This window comes from Saccoglossus kowalevskii, chromosome 7 (assembly GCF_978046115.1).
Source record: "Saccoglossus kowalevskii chromosome 7, keSacKowa6.1, whole genome shotgun sequence".
Lineage (NCBI taxonomy): Eukaryota > Metazoa > Hemichordata > Enteropneusta > Harrimaniidae > Saccoglossus > Saccoglossus kowalevskii.
The window spans coordinates 790666-817854 of NC_140647.1; the positions used below are offsets into that span (position 1 = coordinate 790666).

Genomic DNA, 27189 nt, shown 5'->3' on the forward strand with positions numbered 1-27189 from the left:
TTTAGCACGTCGACGCAAATAGCTCAATGTCGTCTGCATTCGATGTTCTGTCTCGTTCTGATATGACCCCTGACCTGCAACGTTAAACAAGATGGCGACTCCCAGTCCAAAACCGAGCCGGCAGAGACGAAGCGGGAAACGACCTGGTAGTCCAGGTTCAGCAAGTTTATCTGGAAAAAGAAAACGCAATACAATCACGGTAAGACATGGCGAAAACAATCTCTGGATTGAATAATTGCTCTTTGTGTTTGGGTCTAAATCTGTAGTTATTCGTTGTTTTCCTTCTCGGTGCGTTATTGCTGTCAGATGTTGTTTTAGGAGCTCCGATTGACGTACACTTAGCTGCAGTTCTGTAGCTCGCTTGGTTTCGCTGTCGGTTATTTTGTTCGTCGTGGTGTTAACGCGAAACCAGGGAGCTACAGTTCCATCCTATGCGAGTTACCATATTTTACCGACCTGAAATCAGGTCGGGCCGTAACAGCCGTTTTTTTTCATTATTTTCGCCTCAAGTTTCTACTTGGGAATACAACCGAACTCGGCCAGATTTCAACTCGGCCAAGAAAAAAATGCACAACTCGGCCAGTTGTGAATGTCGAGGTGTAAACTGGTCATTGGTCAACAATTGTCACCTTCTTTCACGTATGTTGTCGGGGCTGCATTTTATTTCCAGATGTTATATGCTACACAACACACCCAGTGACGCATCCGTTTCACTGACTGTTTTTGACTAACTCCCGTGACTGTTTTGTTGTCGATTTCAACAACGCAAGTTTACATACATACACACACAAACGCTACTGGTTCTTCGGCATGTTCAAGATGTTGATTTCAACATTGGCTAAACATTGTCGATTTCATGTTATTGTAAAATAAACTACTAGTATATATAATAATGGACTATGCTTGAGTACGATTCACATGCGTCTTGACTCATATCACCGTGATAATAAACCATTTGACAAGGCTACAAGTGTGATTCACAATCGGCCCTAACCCATGGTGTGTTTAAATGAACTACGCAGTAGTGTTTTAGATCGATTCACGGATGGCTTTGTAGTGGGTAGTTTATTAAACAAGATTTATGCAAGATTAACTCACCAAAAGAACTTTATTTTTAACTTGTTACTGTGCTTGGCAAACAGGAAAAGGCTACAATGCTTCATGCGCGGAACCAAGCTATGTATACATTGCTTATATATTTAAAAAACACAACGCGGTTATTACCAGATTATTACATCGTCTATACCATTTTTCTCACCCAGTGTGATTACACTCACACATATATATTGTCTGCAGCTGGGGAGCAGTATATATGAATGAAAATAAAAATAATAAGAACATTATAACGGTTAATCGCTGGAAAAAAACCATGGATGTAATAAGATACCTCCAAGGAATAACAAAAACATTTTGGCAAAGCGTCCTGGTTTTATTGGGACGTTCACAGCCATGGCTGCGCCCTCTAGCGGCTGATAGCCATAAGCAGAATTCTTTGCCAAATTCTGCTAGGAATAAAAACACCTTTACACGACTTGTTACTTTCAAAAAAATAATTTTATTTGGGAAAAGTACAGACCAATTTGAACACTGCAATTGGTAAATAAATGCAAATACACCGTTCTTGTAAGATACGAGTTATTGGTAAATAAGTGCAAATACATCGTTCTTGTAAGATTGGAGTTATTGGTAAATAAGTGTAATTACGCCGCGCTTATAAGGTACAAGTTGTTGTACATAGGGGAAATAGCAATAGCATGAGTGCTTGTGTTTGTGCGTATCTTGAGAGATCGACGCAATCCATAAAATATAAACCAGCAGTAATAAGTTGTGTGTTTCAATAAAAGAATGGACATATTTGGCATAAAAATCACAATGGAAATACTGTTGATAACTACACGTGGTCACACCTTTGACCGACTTGTTAAAGAAGAGCTCCCCTGTCGTATGCCACCAGTCACATTAAAACAAAGAAAAGCTTCGAGCCTCGCACGAGGTGCTTATTCATCCATGGCTGTCGATAACAAGTTAGTATGCCCACGCTTGTAGCTATGACGCACCGATCACGCGAACTCCAATGTTTTTGTGACCATAAAGTTGAAAAAAAAACATGACACAAATTGATAATATACATGGAAATATGAAAACAGTGAAAACTGTTATTTCGAATAACGATTGCGCCACATTTAAAAAATAAATTAAGAAACATAATGAGAATTAAAAAACAATTTTTGCTTTAGAAACCTACCTTGTTACTCTGCAAAATATTGAGATGCGCGAAAATCTCACTAAATTCTACCTCAGCGACCATAACTTTTTCTATTGCAAACTATGCCTCGAAAGCGACATGTCGAAGTTTAGTACAGGCGGTATCATCAATTACGTACTCACTTCTATTCATGTTGCCGTGAATTTTTTTCCTTAAACAATGATCTGCCGCCAACCGAAAGGTCATTGTTTGCAATTTAGCGAATAAAGTACAAGAAGTCGGGCATTTAACTTGGCGACAGAGTAGGACATCTTGCTACATTGTTACATTCCGACTTCAGTTCTTAATTTATTCACGTAATTCCCCATGAAAACACATCCTAACAAACCACAAAAATACGGACCCTGAAATATATTGCTCAACAACCAGAAGCACAACGAGCAAAGAAACAGTTTATTTGTTTATTTACTGATAGACCAATACAGACTATTTTGTCTGCCTACATAAACTGCAACATTCTTTTCCTCTTTCTATCAACGTTCTCAATTCATCACGCGACAAACCACAAATGAGCATTCGAGCCCTGTCTGAAACAGATTTGTATTAGATGTATTAGATGTGTATTCTAGGTATCGGCCTTCGAGTCACACAGGTCCACTGCACAGTGTCAATCACTCGGGACCATATGGTGTCTAGTACAAAGGCGGTGGCGAGTAAATAAAAAAACAACAACATCTGCTGCATTGTGTAAAATAGGGTGTTAAATCGTGAAAATGCCCTGCAAAAGACTAAAAATAAGCTGTGAGTAAGATAGTCAAACATTCGTTGTGCATTTAATATATTAACATTAGATATGAACGCATATCGAATATAATTTATACCCAATCTGTTTTGGATCGTCCAAACCAGGGCCGGGTCGTCATGGCAACATATTGCTTGTTGCTTGCCTAACGCCTACCGGTTTGTATATACAATAACATGGCGTAGTTTCAAAACTCTTGTATTTCATTTCCACTGAAGATTACTCTTCACTCTTGATTCAACCCTTGCCGTCCGTGCAGTATTTATTTTTTTCATAAATAACACGGCGCTCGTTGCTGCAGCTTGTGACACGGAAACAATAACAAGCCTCTAACAAAAGAATCACACCTTGCACGATGTGTTAATTAACCATGTCTGAGGGTTACACCACCGTGGTTACACGAACCCCAACGTTTTTGTAACCATAAAGCACTGCGTCACTGAAACAGATAACCCTTGTGGCCATATCTTATTTTTTAACAATCGACAACCCTTTTTTATTAACAAAGCGCGATAAGCATCACTGAAATCGACACCCTTTGACGCCCGTACATTTTTTTTATATTTTATTGTGATATGACTCTGGCAGTCTGTAATACAGCGCTCGCTGTTGCGTCACTGAAATCGACAAACCATTAACAAACCCTTTGACAAACCATTAACATATATGCTGGCCGAGTACGATCACTGGCCGTGATCGGTCACAGGCCGAGTAGAAATCTGGCCGAGTTCGGTGGTCACCCTACTTGGCACAGATCTAGAAGCAGTACCTACACACGAATTGGTGACGTCATAAAATACATGACCTTCAATCGGGGTCGTTTCCTCGGTATATACGAATTGGTATATACAAATTACAATAAAGATACTTAAGACATTACACATAAGGTAAAACAAATCACGTGACAATATAATGATAATAACGGTAATAAATCCTAGCTTAACAGAACGCTCATATAGTCAGTCGGGTGACGCCGAGGGTCACGAACTGTGTTGCAAAATGGCCGTGTGGTTGAAACTGGCGTGACGCGTGAGGAACACATCATTAAACGCTCAAAATCACGGGGAAGTGGTTGCATATTACGGCGTAGCCAACATGGGAAATAAAAAAACGCCCAATACAAACGACATGGGTTCGAATCACACTAGATACACACTCACCAGAACCGAAGCAATCAGAAACCAGCAATTGTTTTGGCTTTTCCGTTCAACTCATCGGAACACTGGAGTAGTTAGAAAAATGAACACCACTTAACGACCAACGTCGTGGCGTGGTACACAAGCGTGCCATCAAAATAAAACAAAATTAGCTTGAAAAGACAGTGGGTTCGAGTCCCGCTCAGAGCTACCGTAAAAACGTAAATCAAATAAACTGAAATCTCTCAAACCGTAAACAAGTAAACAAAGAACGTCGCAAAAAAATACTATAAATCTCACAAAACTCCACCATACAAAACTGAATGAATAAATAATAAAATAACTAACGTCTTAAACTGGACGACGCGCAATTTGTTCAACAGTTTCCAGATTGTGACAAGACCCATGTCAAGGTAAGTTTTGTTAAAGTGTCGATGGCGTTCCCTTTATTACGAAAACGATTCAGGCAACAGACGAATATCTTCTGTGGTGTTGTTGAATTTATACTGTGTCTGCGGAATTGTTGATTGAGGGTTCGAAGACAGCAGTTAACATTTTGTTAGAAAGTTTCACAATTAAATCAAATATCCAATGATACCAGTATATTTATTTCATTATTTTAACAACTTGCGATGGTGGAAGTTGGTCAAACACGAGTTCTTACACCTAAATATGTATCAAATATTTATCCACACATTTATTCTCTCAATTTAACAACCTTGTAGAGGTGGAAATTAATTAAACAACAGGTATTTACTCACAAATATAATGGTCAATATTTGTCCATACATTCATTCTGTCAATTTAAGAACTTGTAATTGTTGGAATTAATCAAATGAGAGTTGTCTACACCAAAACAAGTTTCAAATGCTTGTCCATACATTTATTCTCTCAATTTAACAACTTGTAATGATGTAAAATTATTAAATGAGAGTTGTCTACACCAAAATAAGTCTCAAATATTTGTCCACACATTTATTCTCTCAATTTAACAATTTGTAATTGTGGGAATTAATCAAGCGCGAGTTGTTTACACCAAAATAAGACTCAAATATTAGTTCATACATTTATTCTCTCAATTTAACAACTTGTAATTGTGGAAATTAATCAAACGCGAGTTGTTTACACCAAAATAAGTCTCAAATATTAGTCCATACATTTATTCTCTCATTTTAACAACTTGTAATGGTGTAAAATAATTAAACGAGAGTTGTCTACACCAAAATAAGTCTAAAATATTTGTCCGCACATTTATTCTCTCAATTTAACAACTTGTAATTGTGGGAATTAATCAAACGCGAGTTGTTTACACCAAAATAAGTCTCAAATATTAGTCCATACATTTATTCTCTCAATTTAACAACTTGTAATGGTGTAAAATAATTAAACTAGAGTTGTCTACACCAAAATAAGTCTAAAATATTTGTCCGCACATTTATTCTCTCAATTTAACAACTTGTAATGGTGGGAATTAATCAAACGAGAGATGTCTACACAAAAATAAGTCTAAAATATTTGTCCGCACATTTATTCTCTCAATTTAACAACATGTAATTGTGGGAATTATTCAAACGAGAGATGTCTACACAAAAATAAGTCTAAAATATTTGTCCGCACATTTATTCTCTCAATTTAACAACTTGTAATTGTGGGAATTAATCAAACGAGAGCTGTCTACACCAAAATAAGTCTAAAATATTTGTCCGCACACTTATTCTCTCAATTTAACAACTTGTAATGGTGTAAAATAATTAAACGAGAGCTGTCTACACCAAAATAAGTCTAAAATATTTGTCCGCACATTTATTCTCTCAATTTAACAACTTGTAATGGTGGGAATTAATCAAACGAGAGATGTCTACACAAAAATAAGTCTAAAATATTTGTCCGCACATTTATTCTCTCAATTTAACAACATGTAATTGTGGGAATTATTCAAACGAGAGATGTCTACACAAAAATAAGTCTAAAATATTTGTCCGCACATTTATTCTCTCAATTTAACAACTTGTAATTGTGGGAATTAATCAAACAAGAGAGCTGTCTACACCAAAATAAGTCTAAAATATTTGTCCGCACACTTATTCTCTCAATTTAACAACTTGTAATGGTGTAAAATAATTAAACGAGAGCTGTCTACACCAAAATAAGTCTAAAATATTTGTCCTCACATTTATTCTTTCAATTTAACAACCTGTAATTGTGGGAATTAATCAAACGTGAGTTGTTTACATCAAACTAAGTATTAAATATTTGTTGAGACATTTATTCTCTCAATTTAACAACATGTAATTGTGGGAATTATTCAAACGAGAGATGTCTACACAAAAATAAGTCTAAAATATTTGTCCGCACATTTATTCTCTCAATTTAACAACTTGTAATTGTGGGAATTAATCAAACAAGAGAGCTGTCTACACCAAAATAAGTCTAAAATATTTGTCCGCACACTTATTCTCTCAATTTAACAACTTGTAATGGTGTAAAATAATTAAACGAGAGCTGTCTACACCAAAATAAGTCTAAAATATTTGTCCTCACATTTATTCTTTCAATTTAACAACCTGTAATTGTGGGAATTAATCAAACTTAGTTGTCTACACCAAAATTAATCTCAAATATTTGTCCACACATTTATTGTCACAATTTAACCACTTGTTAATAGTGGAAATCACTTAAATGTGACTTGTTTAATCAGTTGACATCAATGCAACTTACCCGCAGACAGTGCACAACAGAGTATCATTATTGAGCAATTATAAACAGGAACGTGTCTTAGCATTAGGGTTAGGGTCGGGTCAGGTATGGGCAACGGAATTATTAACAGGAACGTGTCTTGGCATTAGGGTTAGGGTCGGGTCAGGTATGGGCAACGCAAATGGCAAACACCCAATTGGCAAGATGTACACTAACGGGTTATGGCATGCATATAGTTTACACAAGTAAAAACACAAAATTGGCAATGTTTTGGACAATTGTAACTCAATAATAGAAATATGTTGTATTTCTATATATATACACACACACTATATAGTCTTATCAAATGCAAACACATCCAGTCAATCCATTGTGGTCTTGTGGGTCAGTTCTCTACAGAGTGATCAGGAGGACCTGGTTTCAATTCCCTTGCCTGCCCATCTTTTTCTCGCAAACACCATTTGGCAATAAAGCTAAATATGACAACAAATTATTTAATTTGCATGACTACCCACATAGCTCAGTTGATTTGTACTATGTCAACAATGTGAGCGATCGCTGGTTCGAATCCAGTATGTTTAGTTAGATTTTTGAATGCTAGTGAAGACAGTGCTCCTATGAATAGGACTTAAATCCTAACTCCTGTGTGAAGACACTCGTGGTACAGTGGACAAGACAGTGTGCTGGGAACTCAAAGATTGCAAGTTTGAATCACGGATTGGACACTCCTACAAAAGACATGAAAGACGGTAAAATCATAAACAGCGGATTCCAAAACTCAAGTCAGGAAAACAGAACACAAGAATACTACCCCACATGGAAGCCAGTCGAAGTCGACGAAGAACGAACACAGTTGACAGCTGTAGGTCACGTGCAATAACAGACACGTCGAGCATGGCTGCTCTCCAAATGGGTCCCTTCTTTTGTATTGACCCCCTAAGGATTGCTAATCCCCCTTTCTAACTCTTCCCCCCCAAATAATATATCGCCCCTTTTAAAATGTATTGACCCACAAATTAATGAATATTCATGAGCACAGAAACTGCTGCGTCATGAATAAATTAGCATAATTTTAAAACAATTTGCATAAAGTGTAGGTACTCCTTCTGGAGCTCTGCCTTCTACTTTTCTACTGTCGATGGGTCCCGAAACTATTTCATCAATTATTTTGAGGGCGATTGTCTGAAATTGGTCGATTTCACGACGAAAACCGCGGAAAACTACAGCGAAATCCCCGCGTTTGCCGCCATCTTGAATAAGTTATCGTGACGTCACAAGGCGTCACAGTTTTCCCATTTCACGCAGTTTTCGTCGTGAAAACGACCAATTTCGAACAATCGCCCTCAAAATAATTGATGAAATAGTTTCGGGACCCATCGACAGTAGAAAAGTAGAAACTTGAGGCGAAAATAATGAAAAAAAATGGCTGTTACGGCCCGACCTGATTTCAGGTCGGTAAAATATGGTAACTCACATAGGATGGAACTGTAGCTCCCTGGTTTCGCGTTAACACCACGACGAACAAAATAACCGACAGCGAAACCAAGCGAGCTACAGAACTGCAGCTAACGTACACTACGATTGACACATGCCTAAGCGTAGTTTGTCGGCAATGCGTACTGTCGAGTTATTCCGACTTGTTGCATATTTATTCATTTTTACATACTCACTCATCGGCTATCCATATATTAACTGTTCCTATGTGCTGCTGCATATAAGTTTCCAGTATGCCGTACTCGATTTTCAGTCTCCGTTCCGCGAGATCATGCAATTGCCGCATAACAGAGAAAAAGAGTAAAAGTTAATATTACTGACAGCAGGCATTAAAATGTCAAGCAAGATCCTGCTTCCTGACTTCAAAGCTTTTACTGTTAGTTATGCTGCCCTCAACGATATTTTTGTTAGTGATCGCGGGTGTAGCAGGTCTTGTAAGACCTACTGTAAAACATTCGGAAAAGCGACATGCAAATTTAGAGAATTAAAGTTAAAAGAATGTAAGAGCGAAATGTTGATTTAGCGAATTTTTGTTGTCTTTGTTAGTCCCCGTTCGGACGCAGTCCGAAAACGGGGACTTATGTTTTGCCCTGTGTGCGTCTGTCCGTGCGTACGTCCGTCCGTCCGTGATCACCATTCCGGACCCGGATCTCAGTTATGCATGGACGGATTTTGTTTAAATTTGGTACATACATTAAACATAATAGGACCTTGATGCACGTCATTTTTTTTTTGGATCGGGTACGAAATGGCCGACTGGCGGCCATTTTGTTTTAAAGAATTCAGTTCTGGATCCGTATCTGAGACATGCTTGGATTGATCGAGTTCAAACTTCACACACACAAGGTACATCATGTCACAAATATGTATGTGCATTTGTTTCATGATCTCATTAACGATAGCCAAATGGCGGCCGTTTTAAGGCCGAAAATGCATTGAAATCGCACATTTTCACCATTCCGGACCCGGATCTCAGTTATGCATGGACGGATTTCATTCAAATTTGGTACATACATTAAACATAATAGGACCTTGATGCACGTCATTTTTTTTTTCGGATCAAGTTCGAAATAGCCGACTGGCGGCCATTTTGTTTTAAAGAATTCAGTTCTGGATCCGTATCTGAGACATGCTTGGATTGATCGAGTTCAAACTTCACACACACAAGGTACATCATGTCACAAATATGTATGTGCATTTGTTTCATGATCTCATTAACGATAGCCAAATGGCGGCCGTTTTAAGGCCGAAAATGCATTGAAATCGCACATTTTCACCATTCCGGACCCGGATCTCAGTTATGCATGGACGGATTTCATTCAAATTTGGTACATACATTAAACATAATAGGACCTTGATGCACGTCATTTTTTTTTTCGGATCAAGTTCGAAATAGCCGACTGGCGGCCATTTTGTTTTAAAGAATTCAGTTCTGGATCCGTATCCGAGACATGTCTGGATTGATCAAGTTCAAACTTCACACACACAAGGTACATCATGTCACAAATATGTATGTGCATTTGTTTCATGATCTCATTAATGATAGCCAAATGGGGGCCGCTTTAAGGCCGAAAATGCATTGAAATCGCACATTTTCACCATTCCGGACCCGTATCTCAGTTATGCATGGATGGATTTTGTTCAAATTTGGTACATACATTAAACATAATAGGACCTTGATGCACGTCTTTTTTTTTTTCGGATCAAGTTCGAAATGGCCGACTGGCGGCCATTTTGTTAAAGAATTCAGTTCTGGATCCGTATCCAAGACATGTCTGGATTGATCAAGTTCAAACTTCACACACACATGGTACATCATGTCACAAATAGATATGTGCATTTGTTTCATGATCTGCCTAACAATAGCGGAATGATGGCCATTTTAAGGCGGAAAATGCATCAAAATCACGTATTTTCACAATTCCAGAACCGGATCTCAGTCATGCATGGATGGATTTTGTTCAGATTTAGCACAATGTGTTGTACATATGAAGGTGCATTTCGGTCATGATCTGCTTTGAATGTATATGTCACTCAAATATGAACGGAACGGGGACGTGTCATTGACAATGACTTGTTGATTTCTTGTTTTCACAATTCTTGTCTGTTGTGTACAAAAACAAATGCGCAGTTATCACATACATAAAAACAAAGAAAAACTGTCAAGTGTAATCATTAAACACTTTTTATGTTTCGGATTAAACAAATCCCCAAGCCTTGATAAACACTATTGTCTTTTCTGTATAAAACATGATAAATTTTCTGCTTGGTTTTATTATTGAATGCGACATCTTGATGTTCACATCATGCTTTGTTATATTACATATTTGCCGTCGTTACCTTATCCAAATTCTGAGAAAGATAACGAAAGAGCTTCAAATTTTGCATGCATGAATGCCGCTGTCACTGATGAGCTGTCAACAACTGGAAACGAATCGTTTAAAGTTGATCGACTGAACTGAAAAAGACCATGATCCTATGGTAATTATGACGACAAAACTCATGCCAAAATAGCAAGATATGTTGTTGACAATAGCAATACATAGTTGCTAATCATTTTATCAAAGTGGCCGTACTGTCAACGAAAGTAACGTTTGCGGTATGAAAACTGCCTACTTGAAGCAGAAGAAGTTGACTGGTATCAACGTCATAGAGGCCATGCCCCACTACTGGAACGATACCGATTTGGTAGATTTTGTATGCCGAATTTGTAATGATGGTGCTAATATAAATAAGAAAATTGTTATTACAAGTGCAAAGGGTCTACTACTGAAAAAAAGACCATTCCATGTTACAACAGTATGGCGAGTATGGTGTAAAATGCACCGGCAATATTAATCAAACAAATAATCGCCCTGACTGCGACAGTCTATTGCTTACCTAACGCATTGACTTACTTTAACGCCATGTTAAGATTGTGTTAGGACTGTGCCAACACCTCATTAACGCAGGTTAGCTTTGTTTGCATGCAAATGAAGAGAACAATAGTGTTCTGTGTTACGTGATCGCGAGTGCAACAAAGCTGGTCGAAAAGACTTAGTCTGTAGTCTCCAGTATTTGAATTTGGGTGAACGTTTTACATTTTTAATAAAAATGTGTATGTGTGTGTGTGGGTGGGTGTGTGGGTGTGGGTGCGCGGGTGGGTGTGGGTGTGGGTGCGCGGGTGGGTGTGGGTGCGCGGGTGGGCGTGGGTGGGCGTGCGCGCGTGCGCGTGGGCGTGTGCGCGTGCGTGTGCGCGTGGGCGTGCGCGTGCGCGTGCGGTGTGGGTGGGTGTGTGTGGGGGTGGGTGTGTGTGGGGGTGGGTGTGTGTGTGGGGGGTGTGGGGGTGTGTGGGGGCGGGTGTGTGTGTGTGGGGGGGGGGGTGTGTGGGGGGTGTGTGTGGGTGTGTGTGGGTGTGTGTGTGGGTGTGTGTGTGGGTGTGTGTGTGGGTGTGTGTGTGGGTGTGTGGGTGGGTGTGTGGGTGGGTGTGTGGGTGGGTGTGTGGGTGCGGGTGTGGGTGCGGGTGTGCGCGTGTGGGTGGGCGCGTGTGGGTGGGCGTGCGCGTGTGTGTGCGCGTGCGCGCGCGTGTGCGCGTGCGCGCAGATTTGATTTGGTTTTGGTAAAAATTCATGCATATTAATTACCTAATTTGCATGATAGTTAGCTAATTTTTAGCTGTTCCATGACTGTTCCACTGATATCTAAAGAACCACTCATTGGTTTTCGATGAAACTTGACACACAGATGCTACAAACTAATGAGCAGATTTGATTAGTTTTGGGTAAAAATCTGTCAAATATTAATTACCTTATTTGCATAATGATTAATCAATTTTCGGCTTTTCCACTGATATCTCAAGTACTAATCATCACATTTCAATAAAACTTGGTACATGCCGTACTCGACCGCGTTATGCACATTTTATTACAATATTAATTATGTACCACCAGAATTTATGAAATTAAAAACATTTGAGTCTGTTGGAACACAGTCGAAGTCAAAATTGTCATATTATCTCCACTGCCGAAGGTGTTGGATCATACGCAAACTCTCGATGAAAATCACTTTCCGCCATGATGCATTTGCAGATTTCACCTGCAGCGGCGTCCTTTGACCTAATGGGTCAAGTTGGTTATTAACCAACCATAATGCTGTGTTGTACTGACGCAATTCTTCGGAAATTCCCGAAGACTTTCCGGTAACGCAATGCGGAAGTGAATTATCGATGTCAAAGTACGATCTGTTAGAATTGGTTTCAGCGAATAAATGACATAGTTTTTCCAAAAAACTAGTAACTAGCCATTTTTGAGAGGTAAACTGAATATGGCATGAAATATTTACCGCATTTTACTTGTATTAACAGGTCATTGTCAAAGCGTAGTTTATGCACGGTTACCGTGTTCTACGCATTCACAACATGTTCACAGCTGTATCATATAAAATATATATATGTATATATATAAAAACGATTACCAAGATTCGTTGCGCAAGACCAAGTTTTAAATTAGTTGCATTTTGAAGGGGTGGGCGCTTTGCCGAATGTGAACCTAAATATAAAAATTGTGCAAAAGTGGGGGGTGGGCGCTTGCCCGGGCATGGGCGCTAACGCGGTCGAGTACGGTAGATGTCATAGGACATTGCACAAACCTCATAGTTTTTAGGGTAATATCAGTAGATATTAATTATCTAATTAGCATAATTAATTAATTTTCAGCTTTTGATATTTCAAGTAGTAATTGTCACATTTCAATGAAACTTGGTACATAGATGTCATAGGACACTGCACAAACCTCATAGTTTTTAGGGTAATATCAGTAGATATTAATTACCTAATTAGCATAATTAATTATTTTTCAACTTTTGATATTTCAAGTAGTAATTGTCACATTTCAATGAAACTTGATACATAGATGTCATAGGACACTGCACAGACCTGATAATTTTTAGGGTAATATGAGTACATATTAATTACCTAATTTGCATAATTAATTAAATTTCAGCTTTTGATATTTCAAGTAGTAATCATCACATTTCAATGAAATTTGGTACATAGATGTCATAGGACACTGAACAGACCTGATAGTTTTTAGGGTAATATCAGTATATATTAATTAGCTAATTTGCATAATTAATTAATTTTCAGCTTTTGATATTTCAAGTAGTAATCATCACATTTCAATGACACTTGGAACATAGATGTCATAGGACACTGCACAGACCTGATAGTTTTTAGGGTAATATGAGTACATATTAATTACCTAATTAGCATAATTAATTAATTTTCAGCTTTTGATATTTCAAGTTGTAATCATCACATTTCAATGAAATTTGGTACATAGATGTCATAGGACACTGCACAGATCTGATAGTTTTTAGGGTAATATCAGTATATATTAATTAGCTAATTTGCATAATTAATTAATTTTCAGCTTTTGATATATCAAGTAGTAATCAATGAGACTTGCTACATAGATCTTCTAGGATTATGCAGAGACCTGATTAGTTTTAATTGGATATTAATTACCTAATTTGCATAATGTTCCACTGATATACATATTCTGTATAAAGAACCACAAATTGGATTTTAATGAAACTTTTAAAGAGAACTATGCAGAAACCTAATTAGTTTTTTGTAAATATTTATGCTTATTAATCACCTAATTAATATAATTAATTAACACTGATATCTCAATTACTGATCATCACATTTGAATAAAATTTGGTACATGAATGCTCTAGGACAATAGACAGGCCTGATATTAATTTGGGGTTAAAATTTGTTCATATTAATTCTCTAATTAGCATAATAATTCATATTTTGTTTGTTCTGTTCTGTTCATATTAGTTACCTGACTTACATAATTAGTTTTCAGTTTTTCCATCAATATCTCATGTACTAGTACTTTTGAATTAATTTCTAATGTGTCTTCAATACTCTCAGCACACGGGAGTTCTTTCTAAGCTTTCTTTGATCCTTCTTAGTGCATGTTCTTGTTCATGTAAAATGCGACCTCTCACTAATGTATTAAAACACTTTGAATTTATACTTATGTGGGATTATATTTGGTCATTTTAGCATGCAGCTGAAGAATTTTACCCTGGCAGCGCGATATTTAACCTGGTGGCGTATGATTTTACCATGGCGGCCCAACACTGATTAACCATATATGTTTACAAATGTAAATCTATATGATGTAGAAATGATGCAAGGTTGATGTAGAAATGATAATAATAACAATAATAATAACTTTATTACACAACCAAAACCAACAATGGTATGGTAAATAACAAATAATGTAGAAATATTTGCTATGTTCACATTATGGGATGTAAGTTCGTATCGAAATTTTTATTCTTCATGTTTGGAGAGAGAGTACAGCAGTTACGTTCACGTTAGTTGGGACCCACATTGGGACACACTCGGCTTGAGCCAAAATCATGCTTTCATTCGTTGATCTGTTATTTGACCCAAAAATGGAAAACAACACCCATATGATGAAAATAATAATTGTTATATTGAAATTATATCCATTTGTTTTTATGGTATTTATTACGAGTCATGGTGCACATGAAGAAGATTTGAAAAAACAATTATTTTTTCATGTCAATGTAGCATTGCAAAAAAATACTGGTTACATCAGCACATAAATATGCGACGCTGAAGACTGTTTGCATTCATTTCCTTGATTACTACAGCATTCAACCATATATAACTCACCTTCCTCTATCGTCATGTTACAACATTATGAATCAGTATACCGGTATGTTGAATTCACTACTAGGTTTGACAGAGCGTTCAGGCAGAAATTCTTGACACATGTTTCAGTGCCAAGCATCTATCGGGACTAAGATCGAGGTATAGTAGTTCAGAATTGCACCTCTTGACTTTGGATTTATCTTTCTGAAAAATATACATGTACATTCAAAATACTTTTAAAGCATACTTAATAACCGTATATGATATAGTAGTGAAAATGTAAACATAGCAATGACAAGAACTGGTTAGTTATATCTTAAATTGTTCATAGTATAGAATACATAAAAAGATTTTCAAGGAATACACCCCAAGACTTCAATTAACATGACAAACAGTTGACAGACATATTTATATTATATAGAACCAATCTAATGTGGCAAAATCTTCTCAGAATACAACTTTAGAATAACAAGCAACAGAAACACTGTTGAATATTCTGTAAGCTCATTCATGATGAGAAAACTTTAACAGAAATGACTTGCGTTACAATATACAGTATATGTCTAGATGAAAAATTCACACACGCAGACCACATTATCATTAGCTCCCGTGAAATGGAGTGGTACCGGTGTCTGTGACTCTGTGACTAAAATTTGTTCCACTGATAACTCAAGATCTACAATTTCAATTCAAATGAAATTTAGCACACAGCTAATATATGATGTGTAGATGTGCTGATTAGATTTTGGTGCAATTTCATGCATATTAATTAGTCAATTATTGCATTAATTAATTTATAACTTAGAGTCTTTAAAGTTTCTTAACAAATATTTGACTAGGGTGAGTAGCCTAATTTGCATATTGCAATAACGTATTCTGTTGCAAAAAAAAACTGGTAATATTTCATTGGAAGGTCTGCAAATTTGCGAATTTTAGTATATGATGATTTATTATATCATGATGGATGTTATTTGAGCAGATACAGCAACTAAAAACATCAAATGTATGCGAGTATGGGGAGTACGCATGTGCAGTTACAAGAGTGATATGGCCATTTTTTCAGTTTGACGAAAAAGCAGTACCCTTTCCGATTTTCATGAACACAAGTTCAATTTCACTTTATGCGTCATATTCATCAATAGACAAAATCGAAGACAGATGCCGTACAACTTTCTGCCAATTTTGATTCGTAAATGTGCTGGTTACAGGTACAGTGTTCTCCTCGGGCCTGCCTCGCTTAGACAATAGTCGCCTAACTTTCGTTTCGCCCGCGATTCTGAAGTGTTCTCATCAGGTCTTTTAAGGGTGTCGGGTCTGATACTGTTTTTTCTTTCCACGATACTGTTTCCCCCAAGCTGGGCCGTTTCCAGGCCATTGTTTTGCAATGATGAATCAGAACAAAACAATTCGTGTGAACTGATCGATCCTAACTTATTATCTGGATACTCATATTCACCTGCGGATACTTGGACCTACTTTCAAGAATGAGTATAGAAGGAAATCAACGATTTTTTTCAGTATCGTTCCAGACTTTGCAAGAAATTTTTATAATAATCAGTGATCACTACTATTTGGTTCAAAAATTATTTATGATCATTCAAAATATAATGGCCATGGCTGTCGGTTCAACCCAGTACTGACCTTCTCCGCTATTGTGACGCCACGAGCAGAGAAAAGGAAAGCTGAATCCCCGCGTCTACACTTAATCCATGTATAAGGCAGACACCCGACAGCAACAGCAAGGAAGTTTGTCAGTTTTATTCAAGATATCAATTTTCTATTTTACGCATTGGAGCTACACAACGTGACTGAAAGCACTTCCAATCTGATCTAATTTGTAAACAATCTCTTTTTTTTGTTTTTGCCGAACGAGGACAAGGAAGACAAAATGGCGGTAGTTTTGTGTAGGGTCGATCGCGATCTTCGGTTTGTATCAAAAGCACGTCTCACAAATAAAATTTTTTTTTTCGAGCGATAATTTGATAGCAATTAAACAAATTTCAATCGTTGGCGTATGTAAGGATTGGATCACTTACTTTCAAGGGCTCAAAGTCTGGACAAACATTAAACTACGATGTTTTTATTTATCTGTTTTAGGTACATGTATGTTGTACAGACTTTTTAGTTGTACTATTTTGATGATTTAATTTCAAGAATCTGTCAAGGAAACAATCTGTTGTTACTTTACATGTTCACGTAGGTTTAATTTAGCAGATTTTACTTGTCAGCAAAAATAGTGAAATTTGCCTACTGCGTCAGGAAGATCTATCCCGATTTGCTGCACTAAGGTTAATTGCGGTTTTTACTACTCCATCGCTAATGACACTAATTACCAAAAATTATTAAAAAAAACAAGTGAAATTAAGTCAAAGAAAAGAAAATCAAAGCAAAAATTCAACTGCAGACGAGACAAACCCCGACCTCTAGAAATACCTCATTCATAGAGTGCCTCATTAGTTCCCTTTGTTTACAAGTATAGTGTCCTTGCAAGTTTTTCAAAATGCCCATATCAAAATCATGTGTTTCCATATACAGTATGTCATAGATTCTCAGACATCTTGATCAATTTTATTGATGGATTGACATACATTGGCAATTACATTCACTTATTAGGCAAAGCCTATACCTTTATAATACATGCTCTGATCACACAGGAGCTATTTACAGTTTAACTTTGATTTTTAAATTGAAACAAAAATATAAAAAACAAACTACTTTTGAAGAATATGGGAAAATCAATGGTAAAACCATACAAAGATTATTAGTCCCCAATCAGACCTCTATGTGTCCGTGCATCCGTGTGTGCGTGTGTCCGGACCTGTATCTTAGAAATGACTGGACCAATTGCAATCAAACTTCACGCATACATCATACATGATATTATACATATGCACATCAAAATGTTTCACGATTTGATTCAAAATGGCTGAATGGTGGACATTTTTGTGCTAAAAAATCATCAAAATCAAGCATTTAGGCTGTTTATGGATAGATTTTGTTCAAACTTATTATATACATTAGACATTATGGGACCTTGATTCAAATCATTTTGTTTTTCAGATAAGATTCAAAATGACCGACTGGTGGCCATTTCCTTTCAATGAATGTGGTTCTAGTGCCATATATTTGACTTGACTGATTATGTTCAAATTTTACATATTCATTATACATCATGTCAGATATATACAGATATATTGGTTTGACGATCCTATTCAAATTTTTGTGCTAAAAAATCATCAAATATCAAGCATTTCTGGCATTTATGGATGGATTTCATTCAAACTTATAACATTCATTAAATTTTATGGGTTCCTGATGGACGTCATTTTATTTTTCAGATCGGATTCAAAATGGCTGACTGCCGGCCATTTTGTTTTAATGAATGGGCTTCTAGAGCCATATCTCTGACATGCTTTGACTGATTATGTTCAAATTTTATATATTCATTATACATCATGTTATAGATATATAAATGTATTCAAAATGGCTGATTTTGTTTTAATTAATGCTGTTCCAGAGCAATACATGTATCTCTCAATATGGACAAGTACTCAATTGTTGATCAGATACAAATGTCAATCATTTTAATGTTAAACAATCATCATAATCATATTCCTGACATGGTTATACTCCAGCTATATTACTATAAACAAAACTATATATCTTAAATTTGATAACTAACAGAGAATGTGCCATGCAAACATCACCCAGCAAGTATGTGTTGGTAGAAAAAATCACAGTCTTTGATCAAAATTCCCAAATTGTGACCAGATGAAAATGAGTGTTCATGATTCAGAAATATGTCAATGCTAGTAGTGCTAATTTTGTTGCTGAAAATATCTCATTGTCTGTGTATATTGTCTACAGCCTTGCAGTTCAACACCTGACTTGGAAAGTCTTGATTCTGTCTCCCGATCATCCAGTCCTGCAGTTTCTGACAATCAGAAAGTCTTCCCATTCAAAGATGCAACTTTTGTCGTAAGTAATTTTAATGAATTTCAAATAAATGATTGAAATACCATGACGATAAAGCATGTAACAATATGTGAAGAGCAAAAACAAATCTTTGGGCTCTCTCGATGTCAACGTAATCTGTGTGGCCACTGATGTCTAAGGTTTGTTCATAATAATGTGTACACTAAATGACTGCCTTTTTCCCACCAAAATGTTGGTGCAACATGTTGCACAGTTTTATATATTTTTATGTCATTTCAGTATGGACATAATTTCCCCTTAATTACAGGTCTTGATCAAAATATTTGGAAAAAATACATGTATGTTAATTTTGTGAAAAGTGACACAAATGGATTAACAAATGTTGAAATTTGTGAATTTTGGAATATCTGTTCATAATACATCTAAGTCATATTTTAATGATCTAGCATTCAATTAAGGCAATTTCTATTAAAGATGCACTTCTAGTCGAGAAAATATTACAATTTTTAACCCCAAGTTTTCAAATTTATAAATTTTTCATTTATTAGCACAGTGGAAATGCTACCTCAGGAAAGAAAAGAATATGGAGGAATGCTAAGCAAATCATTTCTGCAGAAAGGTCATTACCATGGCACCCAAATGATCCAACATGTAAGTTCTCTAAATTAAACAATTTGTATTGTGAGTGTAGCTCATTAGTTTTTAGTTTTGTCAATACTGGTAGCAATTCTGCCAGTACGTGTAGCTGTATCTCAGTACAGAATACCCCCCTCCCTTACGCCCTCCCATTCTTATGAACCACACTTGGGTATAAGTAGTTACAAAATTTACTCTGACTTGACTTGTATCTGTAGCCATGGTATTTCAAAGTAACACCCACACTTATGGTCAGCATCAAACCTCACAAGGCCGAATGTCATTGGAGCAGCATATTTGCATAAATACAAATTTCTTTATTCAGTGTTTTGTCATATTTATCACATGACAGGATTGTATTCTACTTCAAATGTCTTTATTTGTATAGCTATCCCAGCCTAATCTTGCTTAGGATAAGAAATCATGGTTTAAACCCAGCTTAGCCAACTTTTTTGAGAAAGAACTCTCATTCACCTCTAAAATTGACACAACCTAAACCAAGCTGTATGTTCAGAAATACTTGGCACTTAAAAGTGTTTGAATTACTCTTGTACATATCCATGAACCAAACTGTGGTTGTCACTATTATGCTTGTGAAAATTATTAGTCTACATATATTAAATATTGTAAAGACAAAGTGTGAAATACAGAAATATAGAACTGATGGCTAGAACAGTGGGTCACATGACCAAAAGGGTACCGGGTATACTGTAAGTGTGAATATTGTATGTAATCAAATCATTCATTCTGACGTTCGATTACTTCGATATTACATGTATAGGTACTATATGTGGACCTCTCTCAGATTTGTTCATTTTGTAATGATTCTTTAATTCTCTAATTTTGGTGAATATTTTTGTAATTTTTGGTAAAAATTGATATTTTCGACTTCTTGTTGAAAACCGCAAGTCCAATTGCTTTGATATTACATATATAGGTACTACATGTGGACCTCTCTTAGATTTGTTCATTTTATAATGATATCTTCAATTCTCTAATTTTGATGAACATTTTGTAATTTTTGGTAAAAAGTGATATTTTCGACTTCTTTTTCAAAAACGCAAGTCCAATTGCTTTGATATTATACATATAGGTACTACATGTGTACCTCTCTCAGATTTGTTCATTTTGTGAAGATATCTTTAATTCTCTAATTTTGGTGAATATATTTGTCATTTTTGGTAAAAAGTGATATTTTCGATTTTTGTTGAAAATAGCAAGTCTGATTGCTTTAATACTATACATACATGTATTGTTCACTTTCAAATTATATCTTTAATTGAAATAGACATTGCTAACAGTGGAGCTATCTCAGCTGACAGGCTGCTTGTTTTTATTTCTAATTTGGTGAGATAACTGTGGAACTCTGTTAACATGGATTTCTTTTTTCTTTTCTCTTATTGTAGACAGCAGTATTGATGCACCACCATCATTTAAGCCAGCTAAGAAATATTCAGATCTGTCAGGACTAGCTGTAAGTACAAAAAATACCGCTAACATATTTTTCAGCACTTCACAGATGAGTTAATCAACACATTATCTTTTATAGGAAATTTCTGAAACCAATCATTGATCTATCAGTGCCTACAGTCAAAAGAAAAACTGTTGATTTATTATTTTTCATCTTCAGTTAAAAATATTTCATAAATTCAATTTACAGATTTCTCACTACAATTTGCCAAGTACATGTAGGATTCTGTTGGTGATGAAATGGGAAAATATCATAGGAACTGAGAATGATTCACAAATATTAAACTTATGATATTTCAAAAGAATGTCACAGGAGCCACCAATGTACTGACCTTAGTATTGTATATTTCTAATAATATGTTTTCACCCTTCTACATGTATAGGCCAGGTACACTGATCCCCATACAAAGATACGATATGCAAATACTGATGAATTTTCCAGGATACGAATGTTACCAATGGATATTGTCTCTGGATACCTGGCTCTGAGAAAGGCAAATACTCCAGTTCCTTGACATCAGTTTTCAGCTTCATTTTTATCTTCAATCCATCTGATGCAGTTTCTCAAATTGTTCATGTGAAACATGAATGGACTGATTTTGTTCACAGTTGTTACAAAAACTTGTCGTAATGGAATATATATAATATTTATTTGCGTCACATTGAACAACTGGACATTTCTCAGGCATGCATTTGCTGATTTCATAATAAAGTTGTTACAAAGGCAATACATGTGATCCTTCCAGGTATTTTGGATATATTTAAATATAATTTAACTGACTGGCAGTCATTGTTGTCAAAAAATAAACAAACTAATATCACAAAATTTGAACATGTCATCAACTGTTTCCCAGGCATGTCTTAGTCGAACCTAGTATGAATGCCACACATGATAAGTAACTGGTGCACATCTGTTTGTTCTGTGATAAATACAAAACTGCTAACTGGCCACCATTTTGTTCAAGGTTTGTACAAAGACAATATATAATCGTATTTATATGTACGTTTCTTTCAACATGTCACCAAATATTTTTCTCATGTGCCTGGCTTTGTGTCATTCAAATATGATGGCTGTCTCCATGGAGATTACTGTTGCACATCATTTATTTTTACAAGTTTATTCAAAATTGGTACATCTAATCAGAGTCATTGTAGGTTTCTTCTCTACATGTGGACTGGGTATATTCCATATGAATGACAGTGATACATTACAAACACTCAAACATATCCATTTTTATAGTTATTCATGTTATCTAAGGCCATGTATTTCTTTTTCAAAGACTGGAAATGTGACGTTTATTGTGAATCCTCATTTTTAAGAAAAAAAGATTTATGGCTTTCCCCACAGTCCCTAATAATTTTTACATGATTATTTCTAATGGTATGGAAATAATATGCATATCTTGTAATATTTCCCCAAATTTGCCACATGGTGATGAAAATTGTTATTTGGATAATTTAAGTGTTTGACTCAGTACCAACCTCCTAAAAAAACATGATTTTTGGATCTGAGTATGTTGGACAAGTACAATATTTTGTAGTTTGCCTTTGTTTGCATCATAATTACATAAATAGAGCACAGCTATCACTTTTCTTAAGCAGTTGACTGCTTGTTTTAGCTTATCCAATGTCAGTTTTCAAAGACGTCCTTTTCAGATTGTTCCTGATTAGCATCCTATGCAAGTCAATCAGGGAACACTTTGCTTGTTTACTGGGTATGTATAAGTGACTTTACAAGAGTGGTTATCCAGCTTTTACATCTAACTGACCAACCAATCAGGGAATGACATACTTGTTTATCAAAATGTCTTTATAAGTATTCTTCTTAACAGTGAGGCAAATATCTAATATGCATTTTTAACCAAAAAAGTAATTGTAAATTATCATGATTTTTGTTAGAAACCTGATTGTGTGTATACAATTTGTTTAATTGCTGAATAATTTATTCATCACTGAAGACTTATATTGTAATAGATAAATTCTGATTGTATATGTATCTATTCCAATGGACCAGGGACCTGTGCATGTATCTATTTGCATAGACCATGGTCCAGTATGTACATCTATCCACATGGACCAGGGACCTGTGTATGTATCTATTTGCATAGACCATGGTCCAGTATGTAAGTACATGTATATCTATCCACATGGACCAGGGACCTGTGCATGTATCTATTCCAATGGACCAGGGACCTGTGCATGTATCTATTTGCATGGACCATGGTCCAGTATGTACATCTATCCACATGGACCAGGTACCTGTGCATGTATCTATTTGCATGGACCATGGTCCAGTATGTAAGTATATCTATCCACATGGACCATGTACCAGTACATGTATCTATTCACATGGACCATGGTCCAGTACGTATATCTATCCACATGGACCATGTACCAGTACATGTATCTATTCACATTGACCATGGTCCAGTATGTAAGTATATCTATCCACATGGATCATGTACCAGTACATGTATCTATTCCAATGGACCAGGTACCTGTACATGTATCTATTCACATGGACCATGGTCCAGTATGTACATCTATCCACATGGACCAGGTACCTGTGCATGTATCTATTTGCATGGACCATGGTTCAGTATATAAGTATATCTATCCACATGGACCATGTACCAGTACATGTATCTATTCACATGGACCATGGTCCAGTATGTACATCTATCCACATGGACCAGGTACCTGTACATGTATCTATTCACATGGACCATGGTCCAGTATGTAAGTATATCTATCCGCATGGACCAGGTACCAGTACATGTATCTATTCACACGGACCATGGTCCAGTATGTACATCTATCCACATGGACCAGGTACCTGTGCATGTATCTATTCACATAGACCATGGTCCAGTATGTAAGTATATCTATTTACATGGACCAGGTACCTGTGCATGTATCTATTTGCATGGACCATGGTCCAGTATGTACATCTATCCACATGGACCATGGTCCAGTATGTGCATCTATCCACATGGACCAGGTACCAGTACATGTATCTATTCACATGGACCATGGTCCAGTATGTAAGTATATATATCCACATGGACCATGTACCAGTACATGTATCTATTCACATGGACCATGGTCCAGTATGTATATCTATGCACATGGACCATGGTCCAGTATGTGCATCTATCCACATGGACCAGGTACCTGTACATGTATCTATTCACATGGACCATGGTCCAGTATGTACATCTATCCACATGGACCAGGTACCTGTACATGTATTTATTCACATGAACCATGGTCCAGTACGTACATCTATCCACATGGACCAGGTACCTGTACATGTATTTATTCACATGGACCATAGTCCAGTATGTACATCTATCCACATGGACCAGGTACCTGAACATGTATCTATTAACATGGACCATGGTCCAGTATGTACATCTATGCACATGGACCAGGTACCTGTGCATTTATCTATTCACATGGACCATGGTCCAGTATGTAGGTATATCTATCCACATGGACCATGGACCATGTACCAGTACATGTATCTATTCACATGGACCATGGTCCAGTACGTACATATATCCATATAGACCAGGTACCTGTACTTGTATCTATTCACATGGACCATGGTCCAGTATGTGCATCTATCCACATGGACCAGGTACCTGTTCATGTATCAATTCACATGGACCATGGTCCAGTATGTACATATATCCATATAGACGAGGTACCTGTGCTTGTATCTATTCACATGGACCATGGTCCAGTACGTACATATATCCACATGGACCAGGTACCTGTACATGTATCAATGCACATGGACCATGGTCCAGTATGTACATCTATGCACATGGACCAGGTTCCTGTACATGTATCTATTTGTATGGACCATGGACCAGTACGTACATCTATCCACATGGACCAGGTACCTGTGCATGTATCAATTCACATGGACTATGGTCCAGTATGTACATCTATTCACATAGACCAGGTACCTGTACTTGTATCTATTCACATGGACCATGGTCCAGTACGTACATCTATCCACATGGACCAGGTACCTGTGCATGTATCAATTCACATGGACTATGGTCCAGTACGTACATATATCCATATAGACGAGGTACCTGTACTTGTATCTATTCACATGGGCCATGGTCCAGTACGTTCATCTATGCACATGGACCAGGTACCTGTGCATGTATCAATTCACATGGACTATGGTCCAGTACGTACATATATCCATATAGACGAGGTACCTGTACATGTATCTATTCACATGGACCATGGCCCAGTATGTACATCTATGTACATGGACCAGGTTCCTGTACATGTATCTATTCGTATGGACCATGGACCACGGTTCAGTATGTACATCTATCCACATGGACCAGGTACCTTTGCATGTATCATTTCACATGGACCATGGTCCAGTACGTACATCTATCCACATGGACCAGGTACCTGTACATGCATCTATTCACATGGACCATGGTCCAGTGTGTACATCTATCCACATGGACCAGGTACCTGTACATGTATTTATTCACATGAACCATGGTTCAGTACGTACATATATTCACATGGACCAGGTACCTGTGCATGTATCTATTCAAATGGACCATGGTCCAGTATGTACATCTATGCACATGGACCAGGTACCTGTGCATGTATCTATTTGCATGGACCATGGTCCAGTATGTATAACTATCCACATGGACCAGGTACCTGTACATGTATCTATTCACATGGACCATGGTCCAGTACATCTATCTATCCACATGGACCAAGTACCTGTACATGTATCTATTCTATATTTATCTCTTCACATGAAACATTGAATAAAAAGAAAAAAAAATATGTTGAATAACCAATCGGAATTTGCAGCTGATGTTGGAGTTAGCATCTTACAAACTAACAAATATGTGTAGAACAAGACGGGATTCTCGTCAAAATAAGTTGATTGTGATATCTGAACAATGTATTTTTACACAAGCAAAGTAGTACAATGACTGTTTTTCAAGGATAGTAAAAGTATTAGTTTTATGCAAAATAAACTCATTGCCAGGATTGCATTTACTGTTTTGGGAATGTTTGTTTAGGTTGTCATTTAATTTATTAAAATAGACAATTAAACTAGTATGATATGAAACTTTGATCTTGTTACTTAGTCTTATTTATTATTATTATTGTGAGAAGTATTTGTGAATTACACAATGAAATAGTTGCGTTTTGGCGAGTTTCAAATGAAATTTAATCCTAGTACCGTCACATCAGTGTGATGTCCTTGTTCTGGTAGGTAGCAGGATGAAATACCATTGAGCCTTTTAGTTCCATCCTGATTCACACCAGAGAACACATCAATGCCATGTCCTTGTTAAGAAACATTGAGTTTTTTTTTCTTTCTGATTCACATTCACACTTTCTTATATGTGCTACTATTCTCTCCTGGCCATTTATGGTTATTGCCATTTGCCTTCAGTCTCCCGCTTGTTCCTACAACCCCTTCCTGGAACACCTTTTCATACACTGCCCCTTCTGGCCTTCAATTTTTGCAAGTTTTATCGCTCACACCTACAGCCTCCCCCAGCCTTCCTGTACCACCTACTACTAAATCCAAGTCTTTGTGATCATTTACCGACATAACCCTATAACCTATAGCTCCTCCGGGCCTCTCACTTGCACCAAAAGCCTTTCACTCCCTTTTACCGCCTCACATTATCAAAAAACTATTAAAAGTTCAAACCTAACATGAGGGGAGAGGTTTCTAGCACATTCACCCTCTGAATGGATATTCAGCATCCAGTTCCCTATGCTAAGTGATGTACTCTTGCAGGTAGGATGGCAACTTATGTTCACGTGACGGATAACGTGGTGCAGGAGGGCGAGGTGTGGTCTCTGGATCATTAGTAGTGTTCCCGTCATCAGCTGGAATATCATTTTCTTGCTCATCAATTTGTGTTGGAGGTTGACATTTGAGGGTCTCGAAGAATGATGAATTTCTTATGGTCACTTTTAGTTGCAGTAACCATGCTGCCTTACTTGGCGGAGACTTTATATGGTTTTGTGTCGTATGGTGAAACTTGTTTCAGAATGTACCCTTCTCGTCTGACTAGTACGGTATCCCCAATTGCAATAGGATGCTTGTTAATAT

General features: G+C 36.8%; 1 protein-coding gene across 1 annotated transcript; it reads left to right on the top strand.

Moving 5' to 3' along the window:
* Nucleotides 1–5: 5 nt before the first annotated feature.
* LOC100366672 (INO80 complex subunit C-like) lies at nt 6–21781 on the top strand. The gene is made up of 5 exons (XM_002737590.4): nt 6–199; nt 18879–18989; nt 19496–19598; nt 20990–21057; nt 21437–21781. Exons 1-5 carry the CDS (start codon nt 92–94, stop codon nt 21566–21568), a joined length of 522 nt encoding a protein of 173 aa, XP_002737636.1. The 5' UTR covers nt 6–91; the 3' UTR covers nt 21569–21781.
* The last annotated feature ends 5408 nt before the right edge of the window (nt 21782–27189 follow it).